Here is a 19,178-nt window from a genome sequence, read left to right on the forward strand (position 1 = left end):
CATCTTACGATGTAAGGGTGAAGGCATTTATGGCAAATGTGGCAAGACCAACAATGATGGCGTTGGCTGCTCCTCCCCTCCAAAGTGTGTAAATTGCTCTGGATATCACACTGTCTGGAGTAGGGACTGCAGTGTCTTCCTTGAAGAGCGAAAGATACAGGAGCTTAAGACTCCAAATCGCATTCCACATGGACAGGCGAAGAAAATCTATAATGCCATGCACCTCCCACATTCACTAGTTCTTTTGCTTCAGCCCTTAAAAATCCTATTTTGATAGCCAATGCTTCTACACAAATGGAGGTTGCTAGTGTCAGCACTAGTACCTGCGCTTGTCGGTGTATTTATTAAGCTGCAATTGTTTCAGAACCAATACCCCTAAGTGAACATCAAAGAAGACCACAGGTACCACCACTGCAGAGCTCATAGTACCTCCAAGGGCACAGTCTTGTAAAAAATCCAGTGCTGCCTCTGCCACTGCTGCAGTAGTTCCTGTAAAGCCTCCCAGGCCAAGAAAGCAAATGGGAAGCTTCCGCCACAGGCGAAAACAGAGAGTACAGAAAGTAGACTATCAGACCATGCCGATGTCAATCTACTTGATAGCTCTGCTGCTTCTGCTTCATAGCCAATGAACTGCAAACTCTGCCTGTGGCAACCATCTTGCCCCAAAGCTGGAACTCCAATCACTGTGGGCTCCCCACCCTGGTGGAAAGACAGTGTGAAAGTCCAACCATCATGATAAATGGCACCCATAATACAGTGGAACATGAATGGGTTCAGGACTCATGTGGAGCAACTGAAACTCCTGGCACAGACACAACCCCTGTGCTTGTGTTTACGGAAAACACATTTCAAAGCTACTGATGTCCCTGTGCTATAGGGTTATACCCTCCACCATAAGAATGACCTGACTGGGGAAAGAGGTAAGGGAGTTGTTGCTGTGTTTGTCAGTAACACACACCACTCCTCCGCTTTCTCTTTAGTTGCTAACCTACAAGCAGTAGCTTTTGCAGTTCATGGAAATCCAGTGATAACTCTCTGCTCCCTGTTCTTACCTCCACAGGATGCAATAGACTCTGAGGCTCTTGCAGGCCTTATTGACCAACTGTCCAGCCCATTTCTCCTACTGGGTGCGCATTTCTTGGCTGCTACTGGATCATCCTCAGCCATTGACCTCTCATTCTTCTGTCCAGCCCTTGCACACTCAGCACAGTGGGAAGCAACTGATGACCTTAATTCCAGTGACTACTTCCCACTGTTAATCCACCTACTGGATGGAGAATTGCTGGAACAGAAGCCACCAAAATGGATGATCATCAAGGTTAATTGGGCGCTGTTCAGCCAGTTTGCTGTGTTTGAACACCATGATAACCTCTAGGAATGGGTGGACCACATCACATGTGTGATCTGTCATGCTGCTGACTTATCCATACCACAGTCTTTAGGTCACTTAGGAGACGACCAGTACCTTGGTGGGCAGATGAGCGCTCCTCGGCAATCCAGGAGAGGCGTGCAGCTTTTTGCTGGTTTAAATGCCACCCGACAGCAGACAACTTCACAGTGCACACTCCGCTGCAGAATGGAAATCTTATTCTGAAGGCATATGACACTACTTGGAGACACAGTATTCTCCCACAACTGCATCAATGGGGCTTTCGTGGCCACCTACCCATCTTCTTACAGTCTTTCTTGTCTCAGCGTTTTTTTAGGACTCAACTTCGTGACACGCTATCAGATCGATTTGAGCAGGAAACTGATGTCTGTCAGGGCACTGTTTTGAGTGTTACCCTCTTTGCCACAGCCATAAACATTGTCACATCTACGGTAATGTGTGTGTGTGTGTGTGTGTGTGTGTGTGTGTGTGTGTGTGTGTGTGTGTGTGTGTGTGTGTGAGTGCTCATTTTAATCATTATCGTAGTATTTTTAATTTATTTGATTTGCATATGAGGAACACCATCCTAAATTTAAGAAACTCAGTGAGGCTTCTGAGCCTCATTTTTTACTTCAAATTGTTGTGGTTGCCACACCTAAGAGACCTGAAAGCCAGAAGTCTCAAGTCACTGAACATCATGAAGTGCGTTAGCCACAGGTCTTGGGGAACTAACAAGGTGCATCTCCTCCAGTTTTATAGAGTTTTCATGCGTTCACGGCTCGACTATGGGTGCACGGTATATGGATCGGTGAGGTCTTCTTATTTGAAGATCATTGAGGTGTCATCCATGAGGTGATTCAGCTGGCCACGAGTGCTTATAGGACCAGAACCATACCCAGCCTCTTTGCTGAGGCTGGGGAACCAGCACTTACCATCCAGCAGCAGTTGATCATGGTGCATCAGGTGTGTACATCCCTAGCAGCTACGACTTCACCTGCAAGCCATACTGTTGCATGCCCGCCTTTGGAATACCTTTTCTCCAACCGTCCATGAGGCACAAAGCCGTTTAGGATCTGTGTGCAGCTTGTGCTAGAGTCACTTGGTGTGGAACAAGTATTACCCCAAATCCACGGTTTTAACCGTCTGCCGCCCTTGTTACTCGAAAGACCCAGAGTGATTTTACACTTGGTGCAGTGTGGGAGAGACTGCCCTCCTACTTCCATTTTTAATGCGATATTTTCTGACATTTTGTTCGAGCAACACAACCATGTAGCTGTTTTTATGGATGGGTCGCGTTTGTACCCAGCAGATAAAGTAGTCCAGATTATCCAGGATGCCCTCCTCCAACTACAGCAACTGGGGACGGAGGTGTCTTTCTGGTGGGTATCAGGGCACATGGGAATTGTGGGGAATGAAAGGGTAGATCTAGCAGCCAAGAAGCTGTGTTTTGATCCTCAGGAATTTCAGTGTGCCATCCCCCTGCATGCTATAACCTCGCTGTTGAGCTCCAGAGTCTTGCGTTGGTGGGAGGATGAATGGCTAGAAGTGACACACAATAAGCTCAATTTTGCAAAGCCCAGAACGTGGCCGTAGTGTACTTCCTTACAGCCATGTAGATGGGACGACATTCTCCTCGCTCATCTTTGCATAGGCCACAGCCCTATTACGCATGGCTTCTTGCTCCGACTAGAGGACCCTTCAATGTGTGGCGCTTGTGTGTACAGATCAATGTGCGCCACATTTTATTGGACTGCGTATTATTTTCCAACCAGCGGACTGGGACTGATTTGCCAACGGATCTGAAATCTATTTTAGGTGCCAATAAAATGAATGAAGTTAGAGTTTTAAAGTTTTATGAATTGACCAATATTTGTACCAATATTTTTGGGGAGATGAATTTAATATGTTCACAGAGTGACTGTTTCACTCATATTTTTTTTACGCAAGTGGCCAGCCAGTGAGATTTTCCTGTGCCTTCCTTTTAGCTCCTTTGTCATGTTCCTTATGTTTTAATCTCCTGTATAGCATCTTGTATTCTTTCCCGTTGTCTTTGCGTGTATGATCACTTTTTAGCAATTTTTCCCACATCCGTCTCTTTTAACATGTGTAAGGGCGCTGGTAATATCACCGTTGAGCACCCGTAAGCACCAAACCCAAAAACACACACACACACACACACACACACACACACACACACACACACACAGAGCGTGGGAAAAAATAGTGTCACGAGATTTTAACCCTGGATAGCTGATGCCAATAGACACACACACACACACACACACACACACACACACACACACACACACACACACACACACACAGAGCGTGGGAAAAAAATAGTGTCACGAGATTTTAACCCTAGATAGCTGATGCCAATACACACACACACACACACACACACACAGAGACCGTGGGAAAAAAATAGTGTCACGAGATTTTAACCCTGGATAGCTGATGCCAATAGACACACACACACACACACACACACACACACACACACACACACAGAGCGTGGGAAAAAAATAGTGTCACGAAATTTTAACCCCGGATAGCTGATGCCAATAGGAACCAAAATTACCAAAGTTGTGTAAGTCGACGACGCACCATTTTTAAACTACGAAAACTTGGCGCCAGGCGTTCCAATTGGCCGTGGGTTTGCGCTGTTGCCGCTCGTCGGTTGACGGGCACCGCTATAGTTGTCGGTTCTACATCTACATGGATACTCTGCAAATCACATTTAACTTTTAAGTGCCTGGCAGAGGGGTCATCGAACCACCTTCACAATTCTCTATTATTCCAATCTCGTATAGCGCGTGGAAAGAACGAACACCTATATCTTTCCACACACGCTCTGATTTCCCTTATTTTATCGTGGTGATCGTTTCTCCCTATGCAGGTCGGTGTCAACAAAATATTTTCACATCGGAGGGGAAAGTTGGTGACTGAATTTCGTGAGAAGCTTCCGTCGCAACAAAAAAAGCCTTTGTCTTAATGATGTCCGGCCCAAATCCTGTATCATTTCAGTGACACTTTCTCCCATATTTCGCGATAATAAAAAATGTGCTGCCCTTCTTTGAACTTCTTCGATGAACACCATCAGTCCTATCTGGTAAGGAGGCCACACCATGCAGCAGTATTCTGAAAGAGGACGGACAAGTATAGTGTAAGCAGTCTCCTTAGTAGATCTGTTACATTTTCTAAATGTCCTGTCAATAAAACGCAGTGTTTGGTTAGCCTTTCCCACAACATTTTCTATGTGTTCCTTCCAATTTAAGTCGTTCATAATTGTAATTCCTAGGTATTTAGTTGATAGAGGATAGTGTGACTGCAGTGATTTCTCTCTGGCACACTGCCCGTGAGACCCACATTTGCAACTTACTGTCCACACACTACATTTGTAGTGCCCTGCCCACTATACTCATTACTTGCGACAGTCAATCTACCAATTCCCGTAACAGTTTGAGCAATGTGAGTGCATCCACAGTGAAGAAGATCACTGGCTGGTAAGCCTTATCTATAAGAAGAGGGTATCTGTTCTTTCAGACATGTACGAAAGAACAGATATGATCTTCATATATTAAGTTTGTGTTGCTCCCCCCAAATTCAACACACATCTGCCAACCTCTAAACATGGCATTGTTTCACCTAATGAAGATAGCTTGGCAGAAAGCTTTGACTGTTTGGGAGAAAGGCAATAGGGGTGTTCTTCCAAAAAGCAACTTCCCTAATACATTGAAGCCGACATTTCACCACATGGGTGAGAAAATTCAAGACAATGCTACTGCAGGATTTCGTGCATCTGGTATCATACCTTTCAATTCAGAAAACGTTTTCTCTCTCTTACCTGTTAGTAGTTTGGAAAATGAAACAGGTAAGGCAGTGCAGGTATGTTCTGATGCCTTTGTGGAACACCTGAGAGATGTTTGTTATGGGTCTGTTAATTCCCAACCCAAAAAAGCTCATGGTAGAAAACTGGAAGTTCTCCCTGGAAAAAGTGTCATGTCACAGACAGAAATTTCAGACAATATTGGAGTGGGCAGCAAGGAAAAGGAAGCTGATGATCCCAAAGTTTTGGAGCAAGAAACTGTAATATCTGAGACAACAACGGAAGAGAAATATGGACCTGAACCTTCCGAGACACCTCCAATGACACTGGCCAAAAACGATTTTGTCTTGGTTAAGTTTCCTGTTACAGAGACTAAACGTTCAAAATTATATATAGGAAGGATTGAGGCTGTGGATTTGCCTGACGACATTCAAGGTAATTTCATGAGGAAGAAAATTAGTGAGAAACAAGAATACTTCTTTTTTCCTGATGTTGTAGACATGTGTGTGGTGTCGAAAGCACAAGTTTGGATGAAGGTGAAAGGAACTGATTTCTGACGAGGGAGTCATTGACATTGTGTAATGTTAAGTGTTGTATTAAGTAATGAAGTTCAGAGATTTAGTGGTTAATAAAACTGGTTGGTAATGTAAAAATATTAATTGGCATTAATTTATTTAAAGCTGAGGGAGTATAAATGCATTTTGCTTAGTAAAATGCTTGATAGATGTGTTTCACATGTTCCAATTCACCTCACCACATGTTTCAAATGCAAGTACTGTTCAAAATATGCAGTGTTCCAAACCACCTCAAGTCCTGGGGTGAGAAACGGGTATGGCAGAGCATTTTCATTCTTGTAACACATTGCTGTAGGAAGGACTAGAGGTGCTGTATTTAAAATTTCAAAATTATAGTACAATATTTAGATGTTAATTTTCAGTAAAAACTTCATTTTCTGTCCCGATTCACCCCAAGTTATGGTGCTCATATTCACAATGACTACTACTACTACTACTACTACTACTACTACTACTACTATTTTGATCATTATATTGTAGTGGCCATGTAGAATATGTTAGATGCAAGAAAAGGCCCTAACTTTTACAGGTGAAATAAATGCATAAATAAATATTTCAATTGCCTATAGTGCAAGGCATCTAACTTTTAATACCCCTACTTGGCAAAGCACTGTTTACAGACAGACATGAATTTTGCTGTAGGTTACTACTTGAAACTTTCTTTTACCTAACAAAATGGAACAGTGTACATTTTGTGACAGCATTCAGTATCTCATAAACAGAAGACAGAAATCACATAACAGATGTCAGTACCTAGATTAAAGCTTTTCACTATAAAATGGAGAACTGGTAGGCATACACTGATTCTTCTTCACTTAGGTATGTCACAGAGTTTCGCACAAAATTGAATACAGTTCATATCAATGCAAATAGCTTACTAACAAGAAGGGATTACCAGTACTGGAAAATCGTAAAAGTAGGTAAGGGTTTTAAGTGCTCCCTGTTGGAAACCTTAACTCAGCTTTTGTAACTGTACCATAAAATGCCTTGTATTATTTGATAACCCTTGATAATTTGCATACAGTTGCCTCCAGGACACAGGACTTTATCGCTTGGCTAAAATGAAAGTAAAAAATAACATTCCCTTATCAGAATTCTGAAAAAGCCTGAAAGACTGGATTCTGTGGCCTGGAATAAACAGCAGTTGCCTTTATGTATTGTATCTGAACTGGCTAAAAATATTGTTAAAGAATTTTGAGGAGGAGGAGCAGATTAGTGTTTAATGTCCCTTTGACAGTGAGGTCATTAGAGTCAGAGCACAAGCTCAGATTAGGGAAGGAAATCAGCTGTGCCCTTTCGTGGAAACCATCCTGGCATTTGCCTGAAGTGATTTAGGAAAATCACAGAAAACCTAAATGAGGATGATTGGATGCAGGTTTGAACTGTTGTCCTTCTGAATGCGAGTCCAGTGTGCTAACCACTGCACAACCTCGTTTGGTCAAAGAATTCTGGGAGTGGCATCATATGACTGCAATTTTAATTGCAGAGAACAAACATGGACTCAAATTAAGAAAGAATTAATCTTAGGCATTAATGTCCCATTGATGTTAAAGTCATTAGAGATGGAGTAAAAGCTCCAATTGGGTAAAAAGAAATAAACTGTATCCTTTTCAAAGGACCCATCCCAGAATTGGCCTTAAGTGATTCAGGAAACCCAGGGGAAAATAAAATGTGAATGGCCGGACCGAGATTTTAAGTGCCATCCTGCTGAATGCGAGTCCAGTGACTTACCATTGTGGCCACTTGCTCGCTGACTCAAATTAAGGAATATCAGACACAGAACATTACAACACTTACTCACCAGACTGACATAACATCGTAAAACACTCAAACTATGTAATAATGAAATTGTGTGAGAATGAATGTGCAGTGGAATATACACTGAGTACCATCAATTCATTATTTCTTTAAAATCTGACAGCTATTTAGTTGACACACAAAGGACAACAAAAATGATAAATCATTTAAGTACATTGCATTCATTGCTGATAAAGCCAATAACGCATAAAATTCATCTGTGTTATCAGTTTGCAACGATTTGTGATTATTAGCAAATTTGTTATTATGTGTTATTCGTTGTTCATCCTATGGGTGGTCTTCCTTTTCATTGAGTACTTGAGATATCACTATCCATGGAACAATTACACATGCTACCCCAACTGCCATCACCACTATGATACCTTCCCGACTACTGACAAAGACCTTGAAAGTATGTTTACTTTCAATATGCAGCACACATGCAACTATAGATTGCATGGGCAAGTGGCATGCTATGTACTAGCTGCCAACACTACCTGTTGGCAAGGTCATCTGTCAACCACAAAGTTATTTTAATCAAGCTATATATCTTTTCATTGTAAACTATTAATTGTGCTTAACTACACAAATCGAACATGAACTTTCAATGGCTTGTTGCAGAGTAGTGATGTAATTGTGATTTATTCCATTTGCTAACCAAATTACCTTTGTATCCACGAAAATATCCTCACAACAGCAAAAAACTGCATAATATGCAATAATCAAAACATAAAATATAAAATATGAAACACACAGTACTGCAACAACCCTCAGATTTTACAACAGTACTGTGACATGGTTACCAATACCAATGGAACAGCCCATAGCATAACATCTATTTCATACTGTCAACACATACATAAGGTGCATATCAGCCAAGTCTTCATCAGTAAACCCATCCATGCTGCTATGTATCAGTGTTAACATACAACTAACCCTGCCATAACACAAACCTAAAAGAGATCTGAGCAGTACTGACAGCAAGCTTGAGGGCAAGGAGTAAAGTGTGCATTACTCCTGTCAGTATCAAGTACTGTGAGTCGCTTGGACAAGATTGTTTCCAAACAAGACACACCTCAATCACGGCGAACATCAATCAAAAATAGATAATTTTAAACTCACCATTGTTAGCGCAGCTCCCCCTGTCGGAGGTTCGAGTCCTCCCTCGGGCATGGGTGTGCATGTTGTCCTCAGTGTGAGGTAGTTTAGGCTGGATTAAGTAGTGTGTAAGCCTTGGGACCAATGACCTCAGCAGTTTGGCCCCTTACCACAAATTTCCAAATTTAAACTCGTCCATGAAAGCAAACACTTCCTAATTCTTGCTCTTGTTTTTGCAGGTCCTAAAACTATATTTTTCTGGTCGCCGTTCTTTAAGTGGGTAAGTATGAAATTGTAATTTTGACAGTTTTCACTTTTCTTGTTTGTTGTTAAATTAAACTTTGAATGACAGTTTCTTCAATGTCAGAAACCTACTTCACTCTTTCTTTTCAATAATGTGTTATTGGTATTAAGTGCAGATCATTTATAGATTTACCTTGTGTCTACGGACTTACGTGTGATTGAATTTTCTTTTATTTCTTCTACTCCCAAGGAGAACACGAAAAGTGCCATAATCCAATTTCCCAGAAAATTCACTTAGTGGAGGAGGAGTCAGAGTAAGCGAACACATTTTGGCTTATCTGTAGACACTCAACCATATCTGAAAAAATTACAGTCAAAGTTTTTGAGATACTTTACAGGACTTTTACAACACAATATCCTCAGACAAAATGGTGGCACAACGGTTAGTGTTGCAGCTTCTTAATTTTGCACCTCGTGTTCGAAATGGAATTACTACCCTTTTTTTCTCATTTATATATCCATGTCTATAGAAGATTACCACAGTTTATATTGATATAACATTATTCGTCTATCACTTGTATGTCAGATGACTGAATTAGAAAAAGAATGAGAAAATTATTTGAAATTGTTTTCAGTGAAATTCCTGCAGTGTAACATAGTTCATGATCAACTGCAAGTGCCAGTTTTGCAAAAGTGATCCATTATGCATGGTTTGCTGCGAAATTATTGCCAATGCATGACATCTTCACAAATGGTAGCTACGTTTCTTTCCCGAGGGAGATTCCTACGAAGAAATGTCACTGTGGCAAACCTGTTTTTGCGCAATGCTTGTGGAATTTGGAATATCTGCATTCTGAATGTTTCTATTATCGGTACCATCTAAGGGAATGCATCAAATCTTCCTGAAGAATAAACATCTTTATAAAATGTAATAATATGAGAATGGAATATGAGAATTTAAAAATACTGCAACCCATCAACATACCACACACACATATGCAATTATTGTGAGACACTTATTGTGAAATCCAGTTGTAATTTTACAATTAATATAATGAATGCCCTTAGATCCCCTAATTTGATAAGAAACATTTGTGTAACAACCATCTAAGGGCATGTGTAGATAAATGAAAAGAATAAAAATAAAATAAATAAAAACAAAAATTAATTTTTGAACATGGGATGCAAAATTAACAAGCTGCAACCCTAACCACTGAACCATCATTTTCTCTGTGGATGTCTTGTGGTAGAAGGCCTATACCTTTAAAGCTTTGATAGTTGTTTATTGAGAAATGGTCATGTATCTACAGATAAGACGAGGCATGTGTTTGCATACTTTGACTCCTCTTCCACTGATCGGTGTTCCTGGGAAATGGGGTGATGACACTTGCCATGTTCTCCTCATCAGTAAACAAACGCAGAGCAACTCTAAAACTACAGATACATAATTTCTATATAGATTATGAAAACTTTAAATTGCTTACATACAGACTCCTGCAAAATAGAAATGAAAGTAGAGTAAAATACTAAATATAAGTTATGTTGTCATGTTTTGCAGGGGCTTGTAATTGCAGGCTTGAGTGACCTCCAGCGACCGGTAGAAACAATCAGTATATCACAGTCTTCTGCTTTGGCAGTCACAGGCATGATCTGGTCTCGATACTGCTTAGTTATTATCCCCAAGAACTATAGTCTGTGCAGTGTAAATGTCTTTGTCGCCCTGACAGGACTTTATTCTCTCTCAAGAGCTATAAGGTATGGTGATCCACTTTTTTTTTTATTACTGATACTTATAAAAACCTTGTAATAAATTAACACAGACAAGATTACTATATTAAAACCGAATGGACTCTCATGAACTGTATTTGAACAACTACTAAATAAATGTTTAAATAACCATTACATCAGAATTACATTTTACTATAAAAGCTTTTAAAAATGGCCAATTACTTAGACATCAGTATCTATAATAGTCTTCTATTTAGATTTAGTTTATTTTTCAACACACTATATACTTATCAAAACTGTGACATAAATATGTAAACAAGCAATATCAGAATAAATGAATGTGTCAGCACAGGCAGAGTAATAGAAACACATGTATTTGTACTATGGAAGGTGTGACATATTGACAAAAGCACGTTTATTGATGAGAAGGATAGGGAATACTCTTTCCACAAGAAAGAGAGGTTGTAAGAGACTGAATAAGAAACATTGGAGATGGCATAAAAGGCTGGGTAAGAGCTAGGAGGAAGGAATAAATCAGCTACCGGTATGTTCTTTTCAAAGGAATCATCTCAGAAACTGGTTACATCAGTATAGTAAAATGTATTTCTTGACTAGTTTTGGAAAATTGTTTCCCAGAATTCCATGTATACAGCTCTCTGCAAGCACGTCTTCCCTGTAAATGTACCACTACATTTGTTACGCATTTGTGCAACACACTCATATTGACTGAATGAGCGTATAATGTAGAGTACAACTCTTCTCTGCATACCTGTTACCTTCTGCTAGTCAACCTGAAAGAGAGTCCCAGTCTGATGAACAATAGTCAGGAATTGGTATAAAAATGATTTTGTTAATGACTTTCTTCATTGCTGACAGCAGACATGAGTCTGGTAAATACTTTCCTCGTGGAGATATTTTTTGTGCCCATTCCACTTTAAAACACTTAACAGTTTTACTCCTAGATGTTTCACAGCTTTGTCTTATTCCAGTAACCGAAGATCAATCACTAAGTCAAATGTTATTTGATTATTTTGTTTATTGATGCACATTATATTGCATTTACTTATGTTGAGGGTCAGACACAAATCTTTACACCAGGTGGTAATCACTTTGTCTTTCTATATTCATTTCAAATTTATAATGATGTCAACTTCTTGTACACAACTGTGATATATCTGGACTGCTTCATAGAGCTACAAGTGATTTCTGTGTTATCATTAACAATGGTAGCACTATCAAACTACCTTGAAGTAGAACACATGCTACTCTAGCTTCTGATGGCACCTCCCCATTACAAAGTTTGTTATGGGTTCTGTTTTCTAGGAAGTCTTCACTCCAGTCAAACTTTTATTCAGATATTTCATTTGCATGTATTTTGTTTGCTCAGTGATGGTGTGGAACTGTATTTCAGGCTTTTTGGAAGCCAACAAACATGATGTCAACCCCAGCTGCTGTACCTACTGCTCTGTCCATCTCATTAATGATAAGAGCAATAGTCAATGATTACACAATCATTGTTGGTTTTGAAGTAGTAGTAGTAGTAGTAGTAGTAGTAGTAGTGTGGTGGTAGCATAGTCTGCAGATGAGCCATCACATGATAACAGAAATTCTGCAACATTTTGACTTCAATGAGATAGGTCTAATGTTAAAACTTGCTTACAGGTTATAACTGCATTCAGGATAGGGACTTAAACCTAAGACTTTGTCATTTGCAGGCAAGTGCTCTGCCAACTGAGCAATCCAAGCAGAGCTAATGATATGCTCCTATCTTTATTTCTGCCAGTACCTCTCTCTCATTCTGATGGATTAATAATTCTCCACAGCTGTCCTGTGCCCCTTCCTTTGTATTGCAATGACCTGCACCTTTTTAAGTAGTTCAGGATAGCCAGCACACCCTCCTCTGGCTAAACAGCTGGGCAGATGCTGGGTGCCAGGGCACAGAGGTATCACAGGGAACAAAATGGCAGATGTAGTGGCCGAGGAGGCATGTTTTGATCCTTGGTTACTTCAGTGCCCCATCGACCTGCATGTTCTCATTTCGCTGATGAGGAACATCATGTGTCAATGAATGGCTGGAAGTGACAGGCAATAAGCTCCATCTAGTAAAGCCTACAATGCAGCAGCGGTGTATCTCCTTCCAGCCTCTCAACAGGACGAGGTTCTCCTTACATGTCATCACATATGCCACAACCCTGTAACGCATTTCTTGCTCTGGCGAGAGGGCCCTCCAACGTGCAGTGCTTGTGGCGTACAGATAACGATGCTCCATGTTTTTAAACTGTGTTTCATTTTCTAACCAGAGAGTGGATTTGCCAACAGGTTTGCCCTCTATTTTAGGTAATGTTCATGTGAATGTGGTTTAAGATTTTGTGATCTGTCCAACTTGTTTCCTAAGATTTTTGGTAGATATTCTTAATGTGTCAATAGGGTGACTGGCTTACCCATGTTTTTTGTAAGTGGTCAGCCAGTTACATTTCTCTGTGCCTTTCTTTTACGTCTTTACGTCTTTTACGATTTTACTTCTGTTTTAATTATAGGTGTAGCACCTTTCACCATTTATCAGTTGTCTTCCGGCACGTTAGATACAGTGATTGTGTGACTCAACACAAGTGAGATGGGAGTGAGTGAATGAGTGTCATTTTATGGATTTACTCCTCATTGTGTGAAACGATTTTAGAGACTTAAACCACAATTGTTTGTTTCCATGAGGGTAAGGGTGCTGATAACCTCGCTGTTGAGTGCCCATGGGCTCCAAACCACACACCTACACCTTTTTCCCAGTCATGCTCCACTTCCAGCAATATACACCACTTGTCAAAAAAAGTTCCGAGACTTATTTTATTACTGGTGTATAAGCGACATCAGCACAGTAACTATGGTAGCTGCTTGAGCTAACAACTGTAAACAGCAGATGTGGATTTGACCAGTTAGTTGTGAGGTTTTGGAAGTGGGCATGAGACCATAGAGTGTCAATGTCATGTCAAATTGCAATGACACAACAGACTGAACATCTAGAAATCAGGCGTTCAATGCCTACTACAACCTGACTGAAATGAACAATGTAGACTGTTCTTTTTTAGAAAATATCACCACAGGTATTGAGACTTGCAGATATCAATGCAAACCTATTACAAAATGACTAAGTGCAGACTGGGTCTCTAACAGTTTCTTAAGACCTAAGTAAATGCGAACGTGATGTGCGAGTTGAACACCACCTCAAAAGAGGACTTTTCTGACAGTTTCACAAGATTGTATGAACATTCTGTGTACTGTACTGAAGTATAGGAAGCCTGTGTATAGCACCTGCAGCATTAAAACCACCATATTAACTGTTCTCTACTTTTTATCAATCCAGTCTCAAAACGTTTTGGACTGATGGAGCAAGGTAAACTGTTGCAGAAGATGTGGTCAAGTTCTACCACATATTTGATAAAGAATTCAATGGACAGCCCATCAGGTCTAGTCATATTTCCTCTACCAAGACACATGAGCCAATTTTCAATTATATTCTCATTTATTTCTCTATCTGTTATTTTCACATCTGTACAGCCACTGAAAGCAGGAACTATATTGTTTTCTCTCGTCTGTCACATATGTTAGTATCACTAAAGGTGTCACAAATGGATCTTCCTGAACTGTATGCCTGTAACCCGCTGTAGGGAAAGCTAAATTTGGTACAGCTGTGTGGTCATGGGTACAGATACGGGTGGGGGTTAATCTCCATGTGCACCTCTCATATTGCCTCTTAAAGATCAACAGATCAGAGACCAATGGACTGACAAAAAAGGTTCATGTTAATTATGATTTACAGCAACAATAGCAACAAACGCTGGGACTATTTTCAATTTCTCTACACAGTCAGTATAAGAAAGTTTCACACCAGGATAATAATTATAATATGGATCATCAGAAATGGGGTACAGTAGAGATAGTTGTAGCTCCAGTAATTAAACACAAATTAATAATAATTGTAGTAATGGAGAAACTCTCTGGATTGAGGGAAGTGAACTACTAATCTAGAATTAAGATTCATGTGGGAATAAGTCTTAAAGGTATGACTGTTTTGTGTTTCATTACAACAGTGTTTTGTAATCTGTGTTATTAATCAGAAATATGACTTTCAGTAACTCATTTGTACTTGTGCCCAGTTTCATGTGCATTTCCTTTCACATTTGAGTTTTTCATGTGACAGCTCTTACAGCTTTTTAAATTAAAACAAACAATATTAACGTTCTACATCTTTATCCGTCATGTCTACATATTAATTTCTCAACAGTCACCTGGACGATGAACATATTTCTCCCAACGAGAGACCAGTTTAATAATACCATCACTATAGAATGATTGACTTTGTAGCTGGAGCCACAACCCTCACTTCTGTTAGCTTGAAGGTGTTCTTCAAGTTTTGGAAATCGGATGGGGCCAAGTTGGGACTGTATGAAAGATGATCAATCACAGCAAACCCATGGCATTGGATTGTTTCAGATGGCGCCATGCTCATGTGTAGTCTGCCATCATCACAGCAAAGGAAGGGGTGCTCTGTGGGTAGCCAAATCTTCAAAGTAGGAACTCAATTACAGCACACTATTTCTCAGATACCGACATAGTTACATTACGCACCACCTTATTACATGCTATGATTTGGAGTTATCAAGTAGTAGAGGGCTGCAAATATCTAGACATGAAGAATGAAGATATAGGATCTTGGTAATTTAAAAGTTTTACGAGTTTTGACATAAGAAAACTCAGAATGAAGCAATACTTTTCAGCACACCCTCATATTTGTCTGGCTTCCCTAAGAGTTTTATAATTCGTTTACACTTACTTTACATTGTTCCCTGTCAAAGACAGATATTGTCACAAGGAAGGTAAGTTCGTCTGACATGTTATCAACTTATACATGAAAGGTAATAAAAGTGTCAGATCAACCGGATGCAGATTCAGGAGGGTATCAGCTTTGTTTTAGCCATATGAACCATCCTTATATTCACCTCAAGTCAATTAATGAAACTATATCCGGATATCAGGCATATGAATGCAATGTCTTAACCACTGGTTACTTCTTCAATAATTACAGAAACACAAAGCACAAGAGCTGAAAACAGTCACATGTAGGTGAAATACCTTAACATAGTACTGTTAAAGTGGATGATTCTTTCAGCTGACATGATGCTATGAGATGCACTAGTTGTAGCATAGTTGCTGGTAGCCCTACCAACTTGAACAGGTATTAGCTGATGTTCTGCAAATTCGAGTGTGGAACTTTACACATTAAAATATTGTATGGAATTGGGAGGAACCAATGGTATTGTTACAAGCAAGAACGTGAGTTACAGAATGAGTTATTACACGTACTGCAATTGTGGAAATATTCTTCCAAGAATTAAAATGAAGCTATTGACACCCATCAGCGTACATGTTTAGATGTCCATATTACAAGCTGATGATTAATAGTATGTAGGGATTATGTGAGGAAATGACAAATCATTAAAAGTAACTGGAAAGGGGATTAAAATCTGACAGTCAAGGATGAGTGGATTGCTACAGTTGGGGAATGAAAGGACACCACAACTGCTGCACAATGTGGACTACCAAAAAAGAAACCTGAGAAAATAGAGACTGCTGGAGTTCTGAATTATGTTTCTACCGCTTTTAGCAAAGATCCACTTCAGGAACCATAAGGGGAGGTGATACATATGTGGCGTAAGTGTAAACAAACAAAGAAAAAGGTAAAGAAAACAGTCTAAAGGATAACAGAAACTTCCTACAAGCTGGAATAAGATAAAAACCTTGGAGAAAGTTAAACAACTGCTGTATTAAGTAAATAAAAGTTGGATGATCAAGGGAGATTTCATAAGTTTGACACAGTTGAACACAATTGAGATGTGGGACTGAAGTTCCTTACAAGATCATCCTTATATATTGATCAGCCAGAACATTATGACCATCTACCTAATAGCCGATATTTCCACCCTTGGCAGGAATAGTAGAGGCAATGCATCATGGCATGGATGCAATGAGGCCTTGGCATGTTGCCGGCAACACATCTGCACACACAAGTCACCTGATTCCCGTAAAATCTCCGGGGAGAGAGCGAAGAGCTCTGACGCCACACTCAACCACATCCCAGATGCGTTTGATTGGGTTCAGATCGGCCAAATTGGGGGCCAGCACATCAACTGGAACTCACCACTGTGGTCCTGAAACCAGTCCATCACACTCCTGGTCTTATGACATGGCACATTATCCTGATGAAAAATGCCACTGCCATTGGGAAACATGATCGTAATGGATGGTTGTATGTGGTCTGCAACCAGTGTACAGTACTCCTTTGCCATCATGGTGCTTTGCAAGAGCTCCACTGGACTCATGGTCATGGGAATGTTGTCCAGGGCATAATGAAGCCACCATCAGCTTGTCTCCGTCCCGCAGTACAGGCATCGAGGAGCTCCTCCCGATTCACACTATCCCATCAGCATAATGAAAAAGGTATTGGGATTCAGTAGTACTTGCCAATGTTGTGGAATTAATATTGGCACATGTATGGGTTGTCAGCTGCAGAGGCCCATCAGCAGGAGTCTTCAGTGCACTGTGTGTTCAGACTCACTTGTACTCTGTTCTGTATTAAATTCTAATGTTAGTTCCCCCACAGTTCACCACCTGTCCTGTTTTACCAGTCTGCCTGGCCTACGACATCCGACATATGTGATGAGGGGTGGCCGCCCAACTCCACGATGTCTGGACGTGGTTTCACCTTGGTTTTGCCACATGTTGAAGACACTCACCACAGCCTTCTCAAATACCCAACAAGTCGTGCAGCTTGTGAAATGCTCATGCCAAGCCTCTGGGCTAACACAATCTGCCCTCGGTCAAACTCTGATAGATTTCCCGCCTTCCCCATTCTACACATGGACAGCATGCTCACTGATGCTACATGCACTGTGCGCATGTCTGACTAGCAGTCATTCCTCACCATGTGACACTGCTATCACCGGGATGGGTTTATAATGATAGGTCAGTGGTTGTAATGTTATGGCTGATCAGTGTAAAAAAAAACATTCTCAAGTTTACTTAATGTGAGCGATCTGCTTACAATTTCAAACTTTTAAAGAAAAATCCTTCATCATCTCTGTCTCAAACAACTGATTGTTATGGCTTGTGTTGTGCTAACCATTAAAAGCCCATAGAACATGAATGTACAGAAGTGAACAGACCATTGGGCAAAATCCAGAGATGAAGGGAACTATAAGTACTCTAAGTGTGGTGCTACAGAGACTCTTTGACAAATTAAGTGGTAAGATATAGTGCATAATGTCAGAACAGATAGGCAAAAAATTAAGTTTGTGGAGAACGGACAAGTTCAAGGAATAACAACAGTTAATTTGGCCCTTTATAGACCAAGAAAGACAATCAAAAGATTAGGATATGCCAACCAAATTCTTCAGGATGTTAATTTAGCAGACATAGAAAGATGGAATTCCATGTAACTGTGTGTGTGCAGTATGACAGAGTGTAGAAACTTATTTTTCCTTTTCCAGGTACCAGCTCCAACTAAAGGAAAAGGGAAACAATGGAAGGACACAAGAACAAAAAATGCTTTTATGAAAGAAGTTTTTGTGTGTGTACATATGGAAGGAGAGGACTACTAATTTATTTGGCTATGTATGTAGCAGAGGCACCAGCAAAATAAAAGATTAATGACACTGTATAGTAATCCTTTTACTTGGTTTAGGGTACATTCCATAGTAACCATGCATATGTCACCTCAGCAAGCCACTTCCCAGCCTTAAAAAAACAATAGCAACTGCTGAATGATGAAACTGTTTGTAAATTAAAGAGTTGACTTCTTGTAGATAAAGCTATTACTTTTACTACAGCTATTAACAATGTTAATTTACATTATTTAAATGCAGAATTTGCTCAAATTAGAAAAGAAGACTGACATTAATTTAGTGTATATAAGTCTGCATTAGAATATAAATATTTAGATGTTATATGTTGTATTGAAATGTAAAAAGTATGGAAGTAACATTTCTAAAATGTTCATGAAATTGAAAATAAAGTATGATTGTATATTTTGTGAGTACAAATCTTAACTTTACCTCACTTACTTTAAGAGAATTACTGTATGTTGAACTTCTGTACCACAGAATTACTTAACAGACAAACTGCAGTCCATATGAACAGTAAAAAATGTTTATTATTTGTATGTACCTATTAGTAGAGAGAGATGTCTTAATAAATATGTATATGCCTTAATAAATGAAAATTTGCAACCATATAGGATACAATCACATTTCTGAAATGTTACTGGATACGTCAATTTAGTTTGAACTGTATAGTACACACACTGGCTGACAAAATAAAGTGAAGCATGCAGAGGAGGAGGAGAAGGAGGAGAAGAAAGAAGAAAAAATTAAATGAAGCATCGGGGTTCATACGGTATTTGATGTTATTTCAGGGATTACAAAATCATGTCAAATTTACAAAGACACACACACACACACACACACACACACACACACACACACACACACAC

General features: G+C 39.8%; 1 protein-coding gene across 1 annotated transcript in view; it reads left to right on the top strand.

Annotated features, from left to right (window-relative positions):
- Positions 1–18,712, top strand: part of LOC126470410 (mitochondrial pyruvate carrier 2-like) — a 49,788-nt gene extending 31,076 nt beyond the window's left edge. Inside the window, exons 2-4 of the mRNA XM_050098260.1 lie at positions 8,908–8,948; positions 10,470–10,666; positions 18,178–18,712. Of these exons, the coding sequence (XP_049954217.1) occupies positions 8,908–8,948; positions 10,470–10,666; positions 18,178–18,244 (305 nt within the window). The 3' untranslated portion in view covers positions 18,245–18,712. The remainder of the gene's footprint in view (positions 1–8,907; positions 8,949–10,469; positions 10,667–18,177) is intronic.
- The last annotated feature ends 466 nt before the right edge of the window (positions 18,713–19,178 follow it).

The sequence above is a fragment of the Schistocerca serialis genome, chromosome 3, assembly GCF_023864345.2.
Source record: "Schistocerca serialis cubense isolate TAMUIC-IGC-003099 chromosome 3, iqSchSeri2.2, whole genome shotgun sequence".
NCBI classification, from domain to species: Eukaryota; Metazoa; Arthropoda; class Insecta; order Orthoptera; family Acrididae; genus Schistocerca; species Schistocerca serialis.